The sequence below is a fragment of the Terrapene carolina genome, unplaced genomic scaffold, assembly GCF_002925995.2.
Source record: "Terrapene carolina triunguis isolate 2854851 unplaced genomic scaffold, T_m_triunguis-2.0 Scaffold112, whole genome shotgun sequence".
NCBI lineage: Eukaryota > Metazoa > Chordata > Testudines > Emydidae > Terrapene > Terrapene triunguis.
Window position 1 is genome coordinate 13276208 of NW_020664463.1, and position 21582 is coordinate 13297789.

At 44.3% G+C, this 21582-nt stretch overlaps 1 protein-coding gene across 1 annotated transcript; it reads left to right on the forward strand.

Moving 5' to 3' along the window:
• Window positions 1–765: 765 nt before the first annotated feature.
• On the forward strand, window positions 766–8472 carry UPK3A (uroplakin 3A). The gene is made up of 6 exons (XM_024204419.1): window positions 766–841; window positions 1663–1818; window positions 5137–5416; window positions 6519–6601; window positions 7200–7332; window positions 8370–8472. The coding sequence occupies exons 1-6, from the start codon at window positions 787–789 to the stop codon at window positions 8470–8472; spliced, it is 810 nt and encodes a 269-aa protein (XP_024060187.1). The 5' UTR covers window positions 766–786.
• Window positions 8473–21582: the final 13110 nt, after the last annotated feature.

Consider the following 21582-nt stretch of genomic DNA (forward strand, 5'->3'; position numbering starts at 1 on the left):
CAGCAGTACATAATGAGGAAGGTCCAGGATCTTCCCACTTCAATAATTCAATAAAACAAGTCCAATTCTCTCACGCTGGTTTGCCATTGGTGCAATTCCATTGACTTCAGTGAATTTACCTCTGATTCACATTAATATAACAGGAATCAGATCCATTGTGTTTTTTATACAAGATAACCCCAAGAAGCAAAATTCAGGCTGGATAAATTCTGAATTTGGCTTCAGATGGGACCATTTCAAAAATTAGATCAGAATCAGGATTCAAATAGTCAGTCCCCTCCATTTGGACTTCTTCTTAGGCTTACCTCTAACCCACACCTTTATACAAATGATCTCAGCCCCCTTTCCTAGCAGGTGTGAAAGGGAAACAGTGGGGCAGGACCAAAGCCATTTAAAGGGATGATGGAAACACATTGCAGCTGCACCTGTGGGAGATGGACTGTGCCTCTCTCCATGCCTTAAGAGATGGTGTTGGGCAGGGGCAGGGCCTCTATCCCCTGCTTCACCTGCAGCCTGGATACACTTGTGTGTGCCGGTGGGTGGGGAGGAGAAGGAATGCAAATAGGCTGAGAGAGGGATTGCAAAGCCAGCTGCTGATTGGCTGGAGGGAGAGGCTGTTGGGTTAGTTAGGGCACAACACTGCAGGTTACTTACTGGCAGGTGAGGAGATTCAGGTGTGTTCAGTTCAAGCACAGAGGATACAAAGCAACGAGCTGTTGCAGTGATTTTGGTCAACAGCTATCCTCTAGCATAGTTTTTGTGGGGGATTCTCTACAGTGCCTGAGCATGCAGGGCCATTGGGTTGTGCTAGCTCTTTGCTGGCTGGGGCAGCTGTGTGTGGGTAAGTGGTATCTGTCTGCCTGTGATCTCTCCCACTGAGATTCAAGTCTCCTCACTTTCTGGTCTGTGATCACAAACAATGAACTCTTTTTATTTCCCCTGTCTTAATTTAAAGGCTTTAGATGTCTTCCCCCTACCCACTGAGTTTTGGGGGCAGAGCGGGGATGATTAGGGATTGCAAATCTGTATTTAAATGGCTTTGCTTCAAGCGATAAAGCAGTCCCAAGCAAACTGAGTCTTGTCTTTGTTCTGAGTTGGTCCAGTGTTTGAAGTAGTCGGGAAACTGGGGGGTGGGGCTGAGAAGTGTCACCAGACTCAGTCTTGAGCATAAAGCTTTTTGCAGGGGTTGTTGCTTGTACTGCCCTGAAAGACTTGGAGATGGGGTGAGGTGTGGGAGTCTAGTACTAATCCCTACTTGGGTGTGCTCATGCTCTCTCTCTCTTTTTTTTTTTTCTTCTTTTCTTTTTTCCTCTAATTCAGGAGACCTAGAGAATGAACGCACCCTCCTCTGTCCCTCTACTCAGGACTTGCTGAAATTGCTCTCTAGTCCACTTGAGGATATAATAGATTTGCCCCTGAGTTCCTTGCTAGCACTAACTGTATCCAGAGGTTGCAAGAAGTGACTGTATTGCTTGTGGCTTTGTCCTCTTTCCAGAAAAGAGGGTGGGGTGTGAGAGGGATGGAGCATGGCTCAGAAATATTCCCAGTACAGGGTCCAAACCCACCTTTCATTTCAAATTGTCTTATTATTTAAACATTGTGGTTATATCTGAGGGGGCAACTGATTAAATATTACACTTTTCTATTCCCTGTCTCTTCTAGCTCAGAATTTGAGGCCTCAGATTGCAAACCCCAAACTTGCTACAAACAATCCTACCCTTACTACAATTGCTCTAGAGAAACCATTCTGTGTGTTTGATGATTCACTGTCTCCAGGTAGCTCCTATGTGGTCTACTTGTATGCAATGGCTGACTCTGGTAAGTATCTGGCTTGATTTCCTTTCTCTCCCCTGCCCACTTTGAAGCTATGTAATGTAATTCTTTAAAACTTGATGGCCTCCACTTCTGCTGGCAGTGTGTGTGACAAGTGTCCACTTGTAATTGGAAGCCAGGGCAAAGAGAAGAAGGGCTAAAGTACATCTAGAACAAAAGCCAGATCCACAGAGGGTGTAAAGTGGTATATCTCTACTAGCTTTAATGGAGCCCTGCTGATCTATACCAATTGACTGTCTGTTCCCTGTTCTCTGTTCTCTGCTAGGACTGGTCTTAACAAAAACTTTAGCCCTAGCACTTCAGCATGATCACAATGAAGTTGGCTGACATTATACTGACTATGGCTGACTGGTCAGCATAGACAAGAACCAAGCATGTTCACTATTGTCAGCTAGTCGTGGGTGCTCTAACTGTGCTAATGTTGCACATGACTGGTCCTTGTCTATTCTGATCAATTTAGCATCAGGTGAGTTAACTGGACTGCTCAAACAGGAGTACACTTTCTAATGAAGAAAAAGATGAGGCGACTTCCTGGTGAGGGTAGTAAAAAGGAAGCTTAGATTGCTGCTGCTTCTAGCTTTGCTGTTTAAAGGATGCAAACTGTATGGGCAGTCAATTTAGCAACACTTGAGTGCTAAGTGGACTTCCTCAGAGCCAAGCTAATTTCAGGAGGCTCGAGTCTAGGCAAAGAAGGATGAGCCTTCAAAGAGTGTGTGTTGGTTTCAAATAATAGGCTATAGTTGCTACAAGATTCTTTCTCTCCTCAAATCAGAGACAGGAAATGAGACCTTGTGTAAGTCTGGCAGTAACAAACTAATAGCACAGGAAATTCAATTAGCTGACAGGCACATCCCTAGTTCCCATGACTAAAGAACCTCAACTCTGACTAAATACTTAAGATAACTCCTGCAAAAGACGCAACTGTCCTGAGTACCCGTGAATGTGCTGGTATTATGGGATGTCTTGGGGCTTGTCTACACTGGCACTTTACAGTGCTGCAACTTTCTCGCTCAGGGGTGTGAAAAAACACACCCCTGAGTGCTGCAAGTTTCAGCGCTGTAAAGTGCCAGTGTAGACAGTGCACCAGCGCTGTGCTCCCAGTGCTGGTAGCTATGTCCCTTGTGGAGGGGTGTGTATGTGTGTGTTTGTTTGTTTAATAGTGCTGCTCTCTCTCCCAGTACTATGCTGCAACTACACAGTCACATTAAAGTGGTGCTGCGGCAGTGCTTTGACGTTGCTAGTGAAGACATGCCCTTAGTACTAAAACACAGCTGTTTCACATAATGGCTCCAGGAAGTGCACTATCTGTAGAAGTTTTTATAAAAACTTTCCTGATGTCTGGCTTGTCTCAAAATATTCCACCTTGAAAGCCATCTGTTATGAAACTCCTCTCAAACTACTCTATCCGTTCTACATACAGTAAATTCCATAGCATGCACTCCATAAATAAAACACGTGCACAGCTACAAAGGAAGAACTTATGCTTGGAGGAATTGCATTCAGCCATTGAAATGAGGAAACATTCCCTGACTACTTGTTGAACTGGGACAATTTCTTTAAAGTTTGTGTCTGCCTTAGAAAACAGCATGTTTCATCATGCTAAGATACCCCACGGGGTGAGGGGAAGCATTACTGACATGGATTTAACTTCCTCAGAACCTTATGTACATTGTATAGTCCTGTCTAGCCTAGGAGTACTTGGCTTATTCCCTGCTATCAAAGGAACACGCTCTGCCTTTATAATGTGCAGAGATCCTCTACTGAATGTTTGAGAAGGGAACCCCACTAGGTGTGAGGCTTTATGCTAACTTGATCAGTGCCCACATTGTTACTAATCTCTGACACGTGAATTTTTTTCTGGGATTACACTATGGGGTAGATGGAACTTGCCCATGAACTACCATACTACTACTTCATGGTGACTTGTGGGGTGGGTGGGAGGCCTGGATTGGCAAATTTAAATGCATTACCACATATCAAATACTTAAAGCTGGGCCTTAGTGTGGCTGCACTCTCAGTACTGACTCTCTCCCTGGTGGGCAGGAGAGGGCTGGGGTGAATAAAGGCCAGACTGTTGCCTTACACTATTTGGGAGGCGGAGGGTTTGGTTCAGCTGCCTCTCCTTCCTGCAGGGATAAGTCCTGACCCTGCTCCTTGGTTTATTCACTGGTGGGGGTGGGGTGGGGCTAGTTACAAAGAGCAGCTGCATGACCTGAGAAGAGGAGCGGTTGCATTCTGTGTCAGAGCCTCAGCACTATGAGGGGAGAGGATGAGGTGGGGGGTTTCCCAAAGATTGACTGGTAAGGAGAAGCTTGGCCCTGGGGTGGGGAGGGATTCTGTTCCATCCTCACATACTGAGCTGTCCGAAGGTGCTGAGAGGCTGCTCCTCAGTTCTTGTGGTGGGGGACACCTACGGAGGCAGGAATGAGAGCATTTGTACCCACTAAAAGTGGCAGAGGCTCAAGTACAAGAGTGTTTGTGGGCATCAGCAGAGCTTGCTGGGTTGGTCCCCACAAGCCCCTTCCTGATAGCTGTAGTGTTGACAGCTGTCCCTCTGTGGGCCTCCTGAGAGTCTTTTGATCTAATGCTAGGAAGGACATACGGCGCCTGTCTTTGTGTGTGAGTGAGAATACCTAGAGCCCTCTCAGAGCAAGGGATTCACCCATCCCCCACTCAGAAGTGGAGCAGAGAGGGCTGGGGTAGCTACACAGACCCAAAAACCCACTGGGAAGGAAGCCTACAGGATCCACTGTTGGCTTGTCACTTGAGGGAGGACCTGGTTTAATTAACCAGCCTTCCAAGCTCCCTCAGCTTTCCCCTGATGTCCCTTTTCAGGCTGTTTGGGAGCAATACACCCTGACAATTTACTCCACGCTGAAGGGGAGCAGCCCATAGAGGCACTCCTTTCCCCAGGCTGTCTTGTCAGACAGCTACAGGCATAGGGGAGATAAGAGCACAGGTGCTCCTTACATGCCTTGTGATGGAGGCAAACAAGGCCTCTGAGAGTAAACTGATTCATGGCTTGGCAGGACAGAACCAGTGCTACAGAAAATGCTCCCCTCCCACCACCAGTGCTGGTCTTGGATCTGTATCTCTTCTGGCCTCTGCTGTGCCCACTGGTAGTGATGTAGTAGGGGTATGGGGCAAAGGAAAGGGTCTGTTGGGCCCCTAAAAATTAAAATTGAACATGGTGGGTTGGTTTGGGTAATTCCTTTTGACAAAGCTGAGGGTTCAATGTTGGTGGGTGGATGGGAAGGGCTCGTGTCACAAATGTTATACTGAAGTATCCAATCTCTCCTGCAGCAAGCACTGTAAACTCAGCTGTGACTGACAACAGCAGCAAACCTCTCAACACCACTTTCCAAGACACCAACGGAGGACAACTTGGACCTTACAGGGCTGCATTGTTTAATGTGCCCAATTGTGCATCACCCCCCCTGCTGGCTGATGTTGTAAATGTGAAAAAAGTTTCAGATGTCTTGAAACAATACCTCTTCAGAGTGGGAGACGATGTGACTTGTTTATATGACCCAAACTTCCCCGGTGCCTGTAACCCACCTCTTGCCGATGATACAACCTACAGGTATAGTTCACAATTCTCTTTTGGATAGGGGTGTCCTTGCACTTGACACTAAGGTTAACCTGGTATAAAACTTACTTGCAAACTGCACTAATTGAACATAGTGAAACTGTTCCTTTCAACTGCAGGAACAGAGCCCTCAATGCTCCATTAAGGGTGGCTCTGAGCAGGGCCGGCTCTGGCTTTTTTGCCGCCCCAGGCAAAAAAGCCTCCCACCGCGCCCCTCCCACCCCCAGCGCGGCAGGGGAGGGCGCCGAGCCCGGCCGCGGGCCGCTCTCCCCAACCGGCCGGAGCACTGGAGGGAGGGTGGCGAGCCCGGCCGGGGCCCCGCTCTCCCTGGCGGGCAGAGCGCGGCGAGCCCACTGCGGCGCCGCTCTCCCCGGCGGCCGGAGCCGGAGCACCACGCCGCCGCCCCCCCCCCTCCAGGTGCCGCCCCAAGCACAAGCTTGGTGGGCTGGTGCCTGGAGCCGGCCCTGGCTCTGAGTACAGCCAAACGCAAAGATAACCTTCACTGCCCCACCCATGCAGCTTAAGCCCTTCAGTGGTGGTGTGTCTGTTGGGTTGAAACTCAATTAAGTGACTATCTTAAAGTTACATTGAGATCCTTAAACCTTGTGTCTTAACTGGCTCTTGTAGAAGCCATTGAGTGTCTCTGACTCGGTGCCTGCAGAGCTCTTATTCATCTGCTCAAGTATAATCCACCAGCTGGTAACTTGACTGTCTCTTCCATGCTTTCCTGTAGCAGGGGAGCTCTGCAACACTCAGTCTTTGGACACCATCCCAGAAATTTACTATAGAGCATACTGAATTTAACTAGGAGACACTATTGTTGGAAGGCTGTCAACAACTGGCACAGTTAACAAGCACACTCAAGAACAAACTGAAAAATCTAATGTGACAGGTGGGAGAGGATTTTGTACTAACTCCCTCTGTTCCCCCTCTAAAACCTTGGGACTAGCTAGCCACCCCTTTTATATTAATCTCTAAGACAAGAGATTACCTAGTCTTCCTTTTTTTTTTTTTTTTGGCAGCTATTGGATTGGTTTATATGCCAGATTGTCAAAGCCTCTGCTAGAATGATTAACCTGCCTGTCTCTGCTTCCAGGTTTAAGTACCTCTTAGTAGATGTGGTTGCAGGTGTTGTGAAAGACCAAACTTTCTGGTCTGATCCAATGAAAACCAGTAGGGGTAAGTACCAAAAACCAAGGTCAACTGCTCCCTCTTGGGGAAGAAATAAATATGTTTTAGGACATTTAGTCACTTCCTGCCAAGATGCTGGCTAAAGAAACAAATTCCAGTCCTCTCTGACCCAAAAACTGTTATGCATCATTAAAGCTAAGTGGTGGAGGTAACTCTGGAATACTACTACTCCTCCCCTGATGCCCTCAGGACAAAAAGCTCAAACTTGACAAAGATGGGGGGAGGGTTTGTGTAGTGGTTTGAGCTTAGGTCTGGATTCGATTTCTGCCTCTGCTGTAGTCACTAGATAAAGAGGCATAGAGAGGTTAAGTGATTTACCTATTTAAAGTGGGTAAATTTCTCTATTACAGGGGTATTTTTGAGGCTTAAACTAATTCTGTAAAGGACTTCAAGATTTCAAATGAAGGATGTTAAAATGCCAAGACAAGCCGTACATAGACTTCAAAAGTAACACCAGATACTGTGGTGGGGAAGGCTTGAGCCATTAACTTCCCTAGTTTATGCTGTCTATAGCCACTCTTTCTGGTCTCTTGGAACCTCTAAATATGTACAGTAATATTTTTTTTCTTCATCCCACCTCTCCTAGTAAAACAGGCTTCAACAATTGATACCTGGCCTGGGCGAAGGAGTGGAGGAATGATTGTCATCACCTCAATCTTAAGCACTCTTATGTTCCTTCTAGTTGTTGGATTTCTTGCCTCCATATTCTTCTTTGTCATGTAAGTTACCATTACACTTCGCAGTCTGAGAGCAGAACTAACCACCACCAAGTGTCTAACCCATCAAATGATTGGTCTGACCCCTCATTATGAATGTGTCAAGCTGGGAATTCTAGCTTCTCAGCTAGTGTAATAAACAAGTGTTGTGAGGGAGACTAAAATCAAGAGCACAGGTATCTGTACCTAAAATCAGTATCTTCCCCTGAGAGGGAGGGTCATGACAACAGACCAAGAAAGCTAGTGACCTGTCCCTCCTACACACTAAATTGTCCTTTTAAATAAAAAAAAAAAAAAGCAGCAAACTAGAACCTTGGCCTTAGTGCTCACCTGACTTAAGTGGGTGCAGCACAATAAGTCATGGAGTTGCACTTGCTTACAGTCTGAATGTGGTCTTGCTATGAGAAAATGGGAATAACTTCCAGTCTCTTGAACTGGGTACAAGGTTCTAAAGGGAGGCTGGGGAGATCACTTACTGACCTGGAATATAGACCAAATGCTGCACTTGCTAAGGATGGTTACTTGGGCATTGGTTCTTCCTGCCTTCCAAGAGCTGCAAATGACAACTGTCACTCTGCAATGAATAACAATTTGAGTAGACTCCTGTCAGTTTCAGCTTCTGTGAATGGCCTCTTGACTTATTAGAGGGGGGAAAACTAGTAATCAAGGATCAAACTTAGGCCCTGTGAGGCTTAGAGTTACCCGAAGAGTTAATTCCCCTAACTTACATAGGGGGTAGCTTAAAAACCTTGACACTGTCACTGTTTTTCTAATGGGGGGGAGGGGAGAAACTCATTCTTAGAACTGCTGTCTTAAAGTCCTTGTCTTGCATGCCATGAATCCTGCCTGACTTTTGGACTAAACGGTATAGGATTAAGTCCTAGATGCAATAACTGAAGAGCAAACAATCATCTAAAAAAGATGGGTAGGTTTTTATCAAGCTTGGTGATAAGTGATGCTTTAATCTTTCCAAATCAGTCGTGTGACTGGCCTATAGCTTAAGAAACCCGCATCAGAATTAAAAGCTCTTTCTCTTTAAGCAGGGCAGCAGGAGAGGCATCCACAGAGACCACACATGAGTCTCAGACTACCCAGCAGGGTGTACCAAGATCTCAGGGTAGCTCTGAGGGAGTGAACCTGTGAGCCTTGAGGGAAAGAAGAGTCCATACCCTGGCTTCAACTGAACAGCTACAAATGTACTGATATTAAAGAATTGCCCTTTTCTACTGAACTCTGAATAGGTCACATTGATTAGATACTCAAGTTCAGTAACTGAAGCTGAATGGCACAGGTGTTTTATACATAGTGTTCTGTCAACTTCTACAGCACAGCACCACTATCTTTATTTGGCTGCAGTCACAAATTATGGCAGCAAGTAATCTTGTCAGTAAGCTCATGGCACTTCTATCCTACAGTTAACTTGTTTGTGGTCGCATGCTTCCAAAAACAGAGTGGTAGAGAGTTCTGACTCTAGAGTGCAGTTCATAGTCCTCTGTGACTGCCTGGCTTAGTGGGAGGAGAGAGAGTGACTAAGTATTAGTGTGAGCTAGAGTAACATACTGAAAACTTTCAAGTTTACTGGCCTGGGCTAGGGTTATTTAGTACTTAATTATCCTTGTTTATAGGTTAGAAGCTAAATAAATTCTAAAGCTGAGCTCAACCTTTGGTTCTTTTTACCTACATGAGAATGTGATGTAGGTAAGGAAAGGCCTCATATTGAGAATGGTACTTAACAGTGTATGCAGTCTAAAAGGCCTAATAGCAGCTTGCCTCTGATCTGATACATTAAGCTCTTCAATTGGCACCCTATGAATAACTGAAACTTAATACCAAGCTTTCATTTAAAGAAGGGCAGAGGCAAACTAACCAATTGCTAGAAACTACAAATGAGGGATATGGATGCATATGGCATCAGCAAATTTCTCAGCTCTGCACAGCCCCCACACCCATCCTTCCATTGTTGTTTTTGTTTTTTTAAAAAAGTTGTAACTTCCCTGCAAAGGCCAGACTTCAAGTCTCTAGTTCTACATACCTGTGGACTAGCATTGGTATACACTAAAGCATCTTAGTAGAGCTAGGCAACCCTACTTCTTATGGAAGTTTAGTGTCCAACTCCCTAGAAAATCTGGGCCGTAAATAGAAGCTTTCTGAATATCTCTCTATAGGACTTGTGTTCTCAACTAAAATATTGGCTGGCAGTTATGTTGCCTGAGAGACAAAGTCACTTTTAATGAAAGCTGGGTGATGGAATGTGCAGCCTCTACTATTGAGAGCAGAGATATCCTTGACACTTCACACAACATGACAGTGGAGGGGGGTTTGGCTGGTTCCATCAGCTGCTAATCCTACGATGGTAACATGAACTTTCCTTCATACTGTTCTGTCCCACTGACCAGTATAAATGGAAAAATTGTACTAACATTGACTTTTGCCTCCCGCTAGCCTTCCCAAGTTGCACTGAATGTGTCTAGCTTGAAGCCTTCTCATAAACTGTGTATATAAGCAACTCCTACTATACCCAACTAAGTATTTAAAACATTTACATAGCTGTCACTGACATAATAAATTTGTCATAGACTAGTGCTGAAGTCCATTTAAGCCTGTCTCAGTTTAGCAAATATCGGTCTTTATGCAGCCACCAGTAAAATGGGTGGCTAATAAACACATCACTGGCACAATTACCCAAGTCTTTGTTAATCTTCCATTAACATATACTGAAAGAAAACAGCATATTTTTTCTGTTTTTTAACTGTTAAACTCCCTTAGAAAAATGTACAAAGGGCATTCTTTTAATGTAAAACTTCACCATAATAAAATGTTTCTTCCCGGACATCCTACTGGCTATTGTTATATGTGCAATTCTTGTCTTTAGGACAGACTGATCCAGTTAAAGATGGGTGTGGTCTACTGCAATTAGAGCAGGGGAGGATAAACTATGGGGATTTTAATCCAGCCCTCAAGATCCTGCGGGGGAGCAGGGTCTGGGGCTTGCCCCGCTCCATGTGTGCTGTGGCTCCGGGCGGCTCCTAGAAGCAGCAACATGTCCCTCTTCCAGCTCCGATGCGTAGGGGCAGCCAGGGAGCTCTGCACGCTGCCTCTGCCCCAAGTATAGTTCCCAGTGACCGGCAACAGTGGCCAATAGGAGCTGCTTGAGATAAGTGCTGCCTACACCCCTGACCCCATCCAGTGCCCCTGCCCCAGCCCTGATCCACCTCCTGCACTGCCAGCTGGAGCCCACCCACAGCCCAACCCAGAGCTCCCTCCCACACTCTGAACTCACTATTTCTGGCCCCACCCCAGAGCCTGCCCCCCCAGCCATAGCTGTCACTCCCTCTCGCACCTCAACCCCCAATTTCATGAGCATTCATGGCCCACCATACAATTTCCATACCCAGATGTGGCCTTCGGGCCAAAAAGTTGGCCCACCTCTAAATTAGAGTGACCTATGAAAGAGATCCAGGAGATAGTGTAGCATTAGCTTGCCTATTATTGCACCCAAAGGGCTGAGGTGGCTTTCTCCCTAATCAAAGAACTGAAGAAGTAATAAAACACCTAAGCTGTCACTTATCTTTTATTGGACCAACTTCTGTGGGTGAGAGAGTCAAGCTTACACAGAGCTCTTTGGGCTTGTCTTCACTACTGGGGAGATCAATGCTGCTGCAATTGATGCAGTGGGTGTCGATTTAGCAGATCTAGTGAAGACCTCCTAAATCAACAGCAGAGCGCTCTCCAGTCATCTGTGGTACTCCAGCTCCCCGAGAAGAGTAAGGGCAGGTCTACACTACAGTAGGGATAGATGCTCTGAGCTCAATCCACCAGCGGTCGATTTAGCAGGCCTAGTAAAGACTCACCAAATTGACTGCAGATGGCTCTCCAGTCAACCCCTGTATTGTACCCCCGACGCGAAGAGTAAGGTAAGTTGATAGGAGATTTTTCTCCCGTTGACCCTCTGGGGTGAAGACCCCACGGTAACTCAACCTAAGCTACGTCAATTCCAGCTACGTTATTGACGTAGCTGGAGTTGCATAGCAGAGGTCAACTTACCACGGTAGCGTAGACGTAGCCTGAGGTAAGTTGACCGGAGAGTGTTTCCTGTTAATGCAGTGCAGTGAAGACACTGGGGTAAGTCGACCTAAGCTATGTCAATTCCAGCTACGTTATTCACGTAGCTGGAGTAGTGTAACTTAGGTCAACTTACCCCGGTAATAAAGACAAGCCCTTCTTCATGTCTGGGAAACATGCTTATTGTCACAGCTAAATACAAAGTGGAACAGATTGTTTAGCATAAGTAGTTAACATACCTTTCAATATTTCCTTGTGTCTCTAATTCCTGGGACCAACATGGCTACAACAACACAGCATACAACCTATTTCAATGGACTATTTAAGGTAAAGTGGCTACTTAATACCCCTCCACTCATGGGGGAAAGGAGGAAAAACGCAGGGTTAGGGTTAGCCTCTCCAATCATAGGGAAAAAAGGAGGAAAAACTGCACAACCCCTTCAATAGATGAGCCTGGAAGCTTAAATTTGTAAATGTTAAACACAAAAAATCATGGACTGAGTAGAGACACTGGATTTATGGCTTATTACAATAAGCTATAACCCACTAACTCCTCCCCCCAGTTTTCCCCCCACCTTTCTTATGCCAAACAATCTATTCCACCTTGTATGAGGCTATGAGTACACTCCGAGTACATTTCCAAGACATGAAGAAGAGCTCTATGTAAGCTCGAAAGCTGGTCTCTTTCACCACAGAAGCTGGTCCAATACAAGATAATCTCTCTCCCACCTTGTCTATCTAGGACCCTGGACCAACACTTGGGCTACTTTCATTTTTAGATCTTTATTAGCCTGTGGGGAGGGAGAGGGTAGAGAAATCTAGGCAATAATAATGTTCCATAACAGCAGTTAAAATAAAAAGCTAACAATGTAATACCACCACCACTACGAACAGCACTTAACATAGAGAATCCCACTATGTCCAAGCTTCTTTAGGTATACTGTAAACAAGCATTGTCTGTATTAGTAGAGAAATTTAGACCTGTGTTAAAGGATTCATGTCCTTTTGCAATATAACATGGGTAGGGCCCTACCAAATTCACAGTCCATTTTGGTCAATTCACGGTCACAGGATTTTAAAAATTGTAAATTTCAAGATATCAGATATCTAAATCTGAAATTTCAGAGTGTTGTAGCTGTAGTGGTCCTGACCCAAAAAGGGGTTGTGTGTGTGTGTGGGGGGGGGGGGGGGAAGGGGGGTTTGGGTGGGGGGGGGGGGGGGGTGGGGGGGGGGGGGGGGGGGGGTTGCAAGGTTATTGTGTAGGGGGGTCATAGAGACTGTGAGGAGGGAGGGGTAGGGTTGGAGCAAACAGCCTGTCAGCACAGGGCAGAGAGAGACTTTTACAGGTCTGACTGCAATGTCCAGCGATCCCTGCCTGGGCTGCTTCTGTTCCTACGGGCTGGAGTCTCTAGCTTGCTCCTCTCTGTAGTTCTCCTCCAAGCCACACGGTGGGGGGGGAGGCACTGCTGGGATCCTAGTGAGCCTCATGAGGCAGGGTCTCCCTTGTGCAGTTCTGGGCCACGGGTGCAGAGGGCTGTTGGGGGGGAGGAGTAGCCCCATCTGGGCCGCATTTTACCCCTCCCCCCTAGTGAATTGGTCCCTGTTTTGGCTACTTCTGCTCCTACTGGTTAATTTTGTGTTTAGCCAGAAGGAAGACAAGATGTGTGCATACAGACTTCTTGGTCACTGTGTATAAACACAGAGCAGTGCTGCATTGTCCCTAACAGCAAGGGGTAGGTGCCATCTAATTCGAGTTGCATGAATCACTGATTTTTCAATTTCCTGGATGTTCAAAAGCAAGAAGGAGAAGAGGAAAGAGTTTGAACCAAGTTGTCCTACATCCCAGGTGACAGACCTGAGCACTGGCCTATTAAGGAGGCATGGCAACCCTATGTTGTTTTTGTGTATGGCACTTGAATCCCCTTGTGAATCTAGTCCAAAAAATTAAAATGTTTTGTTTTGGAAATGTTGAAATGGTTCATTTTTTCACTTTCACCCCACCTCCCCCCCATCTCAATTTTTCTAAATTGGCACAAATTTGCAAAATGTTTCAGTCAACCCAAAGCTACATTTTTCAGCTGAAAAATTTTGCCTAGCTCCACACCTAACATCAACTAGGATAATAGGTACTCTCAAATTACAACACTGAGGTACAGTTTAGCCCTTCACGTGCACTGTACGTAGCAAGTATTAAGTTCAATAAATTAGATGCCATCCAGTCATTCTGAGTTCAGTTTACTACCAAAATAAACTCCCCCTAGCTTTGTTTAGATAAGTTGTATGACACATCTCAAGATTTCAATACTAACTTACAGCTGTCATTCAAGGTCTAGTAATAGAATGAAAACCATCAGGTTTTCTACCAATATCTGTGTAAAGAAATAGGCCCATTGAGCAGTAGAACAATCTCCCATCTAGTAGAAAGCTGCATTCAGCCAAAGAGCCTGATCCTGCAAGTAGACCTGCTCGAAAGACCTAGTTTTGGGCTTTTTCCCCCCCAAAAATTTTCATTTGAAATTTTTGGCATTATTTAAAGAAAAATTCAAAATGAAACCCTTTTTTAATGTTTTTTGAAAATTGAAACCCTTCCCTTTTCTTCCTTTTTCCTTACTGAATGAAATATCATGAACGTCTAGGTCTTCCCCTGCTCCTTGCATCCCCCACATATGTTTTGTTCTTTTTCACTCTAACTTTTCTAAACTTCTCTAATTTTTTAAAAGTTAGGGTAGCAAAAGGAACTCTGCCCCTCTGTAAGTTTTCAAAAATTGAGGTAATTTTGAAGTTATAGAGAGGAAAAAGGGAAGGAAAAAATCCCTAGATGACATTCTCTCTCCCTCCTTCCACTGAACCCCCCAAAAAGTGAGGAAAAACACCCCAACGCTTTGACAAATTTTTGTTTCTTGAAAATCAAAATGAAGATTTCAATTCTAAATGAAAAATTTTGTTTAGCTTTGAAATTTCCTGTCAAAATATTTTGATGAAAACAACATTTTTCTACTACAAATTTCACATTCTAACAACCCCATTTTTTGACAGGAAAATGTTTCAGTTGGAAAAAAAATTGGAGTAGTTCCACCTGCAAAGTGATAAATGCTTCCTGCACGATTTTAAATGTCCATATACTGATGTAAATGGGAGATGAGGGTGCTTAACCCATTTCAAGACTGTGCTCAAACCTAACCACTATCATGACAGGGCACAGAATAAGGTTATTAAAGGATACTCAGCAAAGCCACTTGCACAATGCCTCTCCCACTCTGCTCCAGCCACTCACTTGTTTCCCTTCCATCTCTGGTTCCTTGCTGAGGAAAGGGGATGGAGGAACCTCCTGAGCCTATCAGGGGGACATTGTCCTCTCTCTGGATGGGCCCGGACCACTCCTGTCTAGGAAACCTACAGTAAACACAGGACAGAGAAAATGTTACTGCAGCTACAAAAATGCAACATGAACACAAAAATCCACAAGAATTAACGAAACCAACTGAAAGGTTTAAAAAAAAATCAAATAGAGCATAAGGAACAAAGTTAAGCTCCTTACCTCTTCAGGCATTCCTACCCAAACCTGCTTGTGCTCCCAATATTGGCCAGTCCCCACAGTCAGTCAGTTGGCTGCAGCTTGTGATGAGGGAGGAGGTGATACTTCTCCATGGCAATTCCAAGTGGGGTGATAGAGCAGAGTACAGTCCCTGCCCCTCATGGTGCATGTGCAAATCTTTGCCCTGGACAGCATCCATTGGAACAAACTAATACTGCAACCAGGTGCAAATATACAGTATACACCAGAGGCATTATGCACCTACTCCTGACTTGTTTTGGGAATTTTGTGTTAGTCTCACCTACCTCACTGGCCCTGCAATGCATGTAGAGAGTGCTGCAAAACAGGATAATTAACGTGGCTGCACTGAGCAGAGTCACAGCTGGTACTGGTTCAATAAAATTGCAACAGTCCCTTTCTCCAGTGCAGATAGGGCTCTGTGAGACAATTTAGGGAAAGTAGCTATTCACTTGTCTATCTTTTAGGATATATCCAAAGCACTGATAAGACAGTAGGGGTAAGGACTCCAATAGTAAACATGATTCAATTAAAGAAATTCTTCTTTTCTGTTCTCTCCTCACATTTGTTTAACTTTTGAATAATATATTTGTGAATTAATTTAGTGTTTATGAAAGTTTGGGGCTAAGGGTCAAAATTTAATCAGTGTCAAGAGCCCACACAAGGGCTACAAAGTGCGGCACGACTTAAATCTTACTTTGAGGATTTAAGTGGTGCTCACATTTTATCAACAAATATTTATATTATGGTAATATACAAAGGCCCAGCTGGAATAGAGACCCCATTGTGCTGGAATGAGAATAATCCCTTCTTCTGTGGACTTCTCTGCACGGGGTTCAATATAACCCTAACTGCGTTAACTTTGTGTCAAGCACAGCACAGATATGTGCTGCTTATGTTTTCCAATGCAGTTCTATAAGGACATTTCTGTCCTGATTTTCAGTTTCTCTCCTATTCCAATCCTGGGGGTCTACTATGCAGAGACTGCAAGTCAAGCTAACCATTGCAAACTGAGACATAAAAGAAATGGGTGCTAAGATGAGACCACAAAGTATATTTTTGCCTGGAACCAAAATCAAGATTCATATTCTGATCTCTGAGTGTGAAAGTCAAGCGCATTAAATTCACCTCATGTAGCTAATTCAAATGAAATTAATGGGCAGCAGGTTTAAAACAAATAAAAGGAAGTTCTTCCTCACACAGCACACAGTCAACCTTTGGAACTCCTTGCCTGAGGAGGTTGTGAAGGCTAGGACTATAACAGGGTTTAAAAGAGAACTAGATAAATTCACGGAGGGTAAGTCCATTAATGGCTGTTAGCCAGGATGGGTAAGGAATGGTGTCCCTAGCCTCTGTTTGTTAGAGGATGGAGATGGATGGCAGGAGAGAGATCACTTGATCATTGCCTGTTGGTCCACTCCCTCTGGGGCACCTGGCATTGGTCACTGTCAGTAGAAAGGATACTGGGCTGGATGGACCTTTGGTCTGACCCAGTATGGCCATTCTTATGTTCTTAAAGTCCCCTCAGTTCAGGCTCTAGTTGGAATGTTGTGGAATGTTGCCCTAAACCTGTGTAACAGACTCTCTGTCCTAAGACTCGCTATGGTTAAAAATTACAGCCACAGCTATTAGCCAGCAGATATGTGACCAAACTTGTCTGTGGAGCTTGTAAAGTTTGGGTGTGGAAGGCAGGGGAATGAGAAGGAATGGGTGGGATGGCTAGACAGGATTTACTTGTGGTTTCAGACATTTTCACAGTTAGACAATGGATTATTATGTCGCTTGGTTTGCATCAGGATTGTCAGCTGCTAAAATGTGGGCTACAAAGACAGTTCATCAGATGAGCACTGAGTTGGCTAATAGATTGTGCTAATAATAAGTTGGTACTGTGAGACCACTGTGAACTATTACTTAGCTTTGCAGCAAGTGAAATCTTGGAAGAGTATCAAATCGAAATTACTTTTTTACAGGAAAGGTACACCTAATGGTGACTGGACAGGTAGAGAAAGTTTTTGCATTCTTTGATCATGTTCTATCCCTAAAGATAATACAGATGCACTCCACCTCTCCAAACAGCCAACTAACTCCAGTATTTCACTCGGAAAGTACATAAGTGTATCTGAAGTGTGGAAATGGGAAAGCGAGGTCAGTGCGTGTCAGCCTACATACCTTCAGTTTAGTCGACTCATTTTACGCTTACTTAACTCACCATTTATGAGAGATATTGGGAACAGATTTTTATTTATAGCCACTCTTGGATAAATTAGTTGCTGGATTGTGCTGGATATTTCCCTGAGGCCAAGTGTATACATTGTACCTTCTCAGAGGTAACTGGTGAGGCACTGTGTATTATACAGTTGTCACCTGACATTCATCAAGGACAAGAAGTGAATTTAGGGTCCCGTATCACTGATGCAACATGGATATTACTTTTTAATTGGATCAGGGGATGGATGAACCCACAATGATTAGGATTAAGAAAGTATCACAGCCTGTGTGGTAAATTAGTTGTACTTTTGTTTAGCATTGGCAAAAATACAGACCATTCACTAGACATAGGTGGAGTAGGCATTGGGGGGATCTACAATGAGGAGAAGGTTGGTTGAGGAATCTACTCTGAGGAGGAGGCATGTTCTCTTTTGTCTATATTTGAAGCTGGCCTCTTCATTGTAATTTAGCAAGTCTACCCCAAAATCAGGTGATCACTGTCAGCACTAGGCTGAAAACAACCACTTTTGTTATTGCTCATTGGTTACTGAGCACCAGCAGAGTGCTTGGTGCTCTACACGTGAACAAGAAGACATCATTCCTTCCCCCTGAGAAGATTACAGTCTGGGTCAGGCACTGACAAAATAGATCAGACACCAACAGAACACCGTTTGACCACATGAGCTAAAGGAGGCTTTAGGAATCTTGTGCCTAACAGAGTGGCCTGATTTTCAATAGTGTTGAGCACCCAGAAGCTCTTATTGATTTACAAACTTAAGCTCCTGACTTAAGCACCCATTGTTTTAAAATCTTGGCCCACATGTTTTTTCAGCAGATGAACAAATTTGGAAATTAAATAGCCTCTTCACTGCCTGCTAAATCTAGATGGTTCCCACTGAAACACGTGGATCTTGCCATAAGGGACACTAGTCCAAGCTCCACTGGCAGAGAAACACCTCTAAACTAGCAAAGGGACAGGTTTCCAAAAGAAAGAAAGAATGAAAGAAAGAATTCATATTAGGTTCCTTCTGTTTTTAAGTTGTAAAAACCACAACTGGTGCAACTGCAGCAGGATGGTGTTTGTTGCCATAAACAATCAAAATGAAGTTAATACAGACATGATCTTTTACATTAAAAAAATACATAGACAATTAATGTATATACTTTGTAAGGGAATTCCTTCTATGTTGCAGTCCACTGCCACTGGAACCAGCCAGTGTTGTTATGGACAGAGAATCTGAGGTTGGTGATCAGGCTGCCAGCTCACAGGTGTCTCTGTAGAGCAAGGCCCAGTATGACTGCAGGGGTCACACAGGCTTAAGGACAATACTGCAAAGACTACTTGAAGGTTTGAACAAAAACTAGTACTATTTCCAAAAAAGAATGAATTTTTGCAAAATTGTTGCAGTGTAAAACTTCATCTCAGAATTTTAAGCAGAAAGAATCCCTTAAAAAGCAGTAGGTGTCAAAGAAATCTTCCTGAAAACTGCAGGAAAACTGCACACATCCACAGATATTCCTCCTAAAAATAATTTTAACAGCCTCAGCGAGAAAAAATTAAATAAATCAGGGGAAAGTAGCCATGCATTGTCACAGGGCTTGTCTACACTTACCGGAGGATCGATGTTGCAGCGATCGATGTATCGGCAGTTGATTTAGTGGGTCTAGTGAAGACCCTCTAAATCGACCATCGATCGCTCTCCCGTCGACTCCTGTACTCCTGCAGATCGAGAAGAACAAGGGGAGTCGACGGGAGAGCATTTCCTGTCGACATCGTGTAGTGTGGACCCCGCGGTAAGTAGATCTAAGCTACATCAATTTGAGTTACGCTAGTCATATAACTCAAATTGCGTAGCTTAAATCGACTTTTCCCTTTAGTGTAGCCAAGGCCACAGAAAGCCTGGGGCCTTGTCTGAATTTCTGACCTTGGTGGTGGAAATGATGGCACACACAGTTCAAGACATTCAAAGTAATGTCATAATTAATAATAATTAATAGCAACACCTCAGGAGTGGCTAAATCCACCCTCTATAACAATTACCTATGAATCCAGAGGAAACAACAGCTACTACACACACCTTCTGGCTCTCCACAGAAGGGAGACTGCTGGGAGCACGGTTGTTCCTTTACACAGCTTCACACTGCACTTGCATAAACATACACTCAATTTCATTTAGATGTCTGTGGGCCTGCTTGGATTCCTTTCTGATACATGTATTCCCTTGTCCCATTGTCTTCCCCATACCATCTTCCACCACACAAGATGATGCAATATCATTAGTACATGACACCAAGGACTATGCCAACATCAACCATCCAAACTGGTGAGCTCCCCTCCTATTCTGATCTACTTGAGCCACTGGCTACATTTGATTTTTAGAGAAAAAGGTTTAGAAGGAAGATGCTGCTGTCATCACTGCATATAGCCTTGTTCCTAGAGCCTTTTGGCTAGTTCTGTTGATTTTTATTTTCTTCCATCCTGTTTCCCTTTTTCGTATTTTAGGGATTATTTTGGAATTTAATATAACTGAATTTGTCACCTGTTTGCTTTGCAGAGGAATCTTTATGTGTTTGCACAGTACCTAGCACTGGGCCCTGACCCTGATCAGGGATCTCTGAGACCTTTTGCAATACAAAACATAAATCATCTTCTATTGAGCTACAGGCATTGGTTTTTCAGTTAGCTGTCACTGTATGGTGTTTACACATTCTGTGTTGGGTCCCAGTTGGGTGCAGGGTCAGGTGGTAAACGTTCAGAAACTACAGAGACACTTAGGCTTGGTCTACACTAACCCCCCAAATCGAACTAAGGTACGCAACTTCAGCTACGTGAATAACGTAGCTGAAGTTCGAAGTACCTTAATTCGATCTTACCTCGGTTCAGACGCGGCAGGCAGGCTCCCCCGTCGACTCCGTGGTACTCCTCTCGCCGAGCAGGAGTACCGCAGTCGACGGCGAGCACTTCGGGGTTCGACTTATCGCGTCCAGACAAGACACGATAAGTCGAACCCAGAAGTTCGATTGCCAGCCGCCGAACTAGCGGCTGGGTATAGACGTACCCTTAGATAATATGACAATAGGCACCAACATAGAACCTAGGTAAACAATTTCAGATCTGAGATCCTGGTCAGATAGTGGCAGCTTTTTTCCCCCCTCTCCTCCTTCTTGAATCTTATCCTTCCTTGCAACATTTGCCTGGTAGAACTAGACTCTCTTGGCCCTGCTCCAGAGAGTATCCTGCTGGGGTACTATATGGCTATGTGAAATGATAATGGAATAATTAGTCTTTCATCTCTCCCATACATCACCAGTTTTTATCCAGCCCACGCTGGCTGTGACTGAAAGTTGTTACTAGACTCTATCAGTCACATGGCTGTGAGATGAGTTTGTTATTCTCAGTCATTCACACCAAAATTAGCACCATCTCACATTTTGTCACCAATCTCAGCCAACAAACCAAGGATGGAGTAGATCTGGAGATTATTTTTTAATCCTTCTTCAACTGCCCTTGCAGAAACCATACAGGTCTCAATTTGTGAGTTATTGCAAGGTGTACTCCTCGACCCCTTAGAAAGAAAACAACATTCATGTCTGTCCACATTCAATCTGAGTGCTGATGCTGCTCCTTGAAGAAATGCTCTGATGTTCAATGTATTTACCTGCAAGGGCTGACTGCCTAAGTGAGCATAATAAAATCATTGAGTAGCAATTATGTCTCATGCTTTTATCTGGGCTATGGAAAAAAGGAACTCCCTGACTGCAACGGATTCCTGTTTTAAATTACAGGAATTATAGACCAAAGATTATGTGGTATTACAGTACACACCAGGGAGTAGCAGTCTGTTGTACGCTGAATGGGAAGGCAGAGGTTTCCCTCCCAGCATACTATGTAAATTCAGGGTTTTCCTTTTGAAAGACCAAACTGTACCTATTTTCATTCTCCAGGAAACCAGTTTTAAAGGAATGTCTGGAACAGCCTGCAGTTCTTTCCAGTTAGGATTTATGGATGGGAAAGGGAACTGCAGTAGCATCATCAGGAATTTGATTGAGCAATCCACATTCTGATGCCACAGAGGCACCATTAGCCCAACTTCAAAGTCATAAGGTTAAAATATTAACAAAGTTCTATGATCAGATCCACACATTGCTGCTCTCCTATTAAGACTTGACATGAACCATGTCCCTAAAAAAGGTCTCACATTTAGTTGGAAAGGTAATTAATCTGCTAAAGAGCAACCAATCTGAATGAACTATGACCATCTGGAACTGCCCGTTAGAACAGCTGCTGGCTCATTGTGTTTATATAGGGAGAGCTACCCACAGCTGATGGTTTTGGAAAAATAATATTAAAACTACACAACACTTTTCTTCCAGAGGCATCTCAAAAATGCTTTATAGACCTCAAACCCCACCCACCCACTACTGGAATG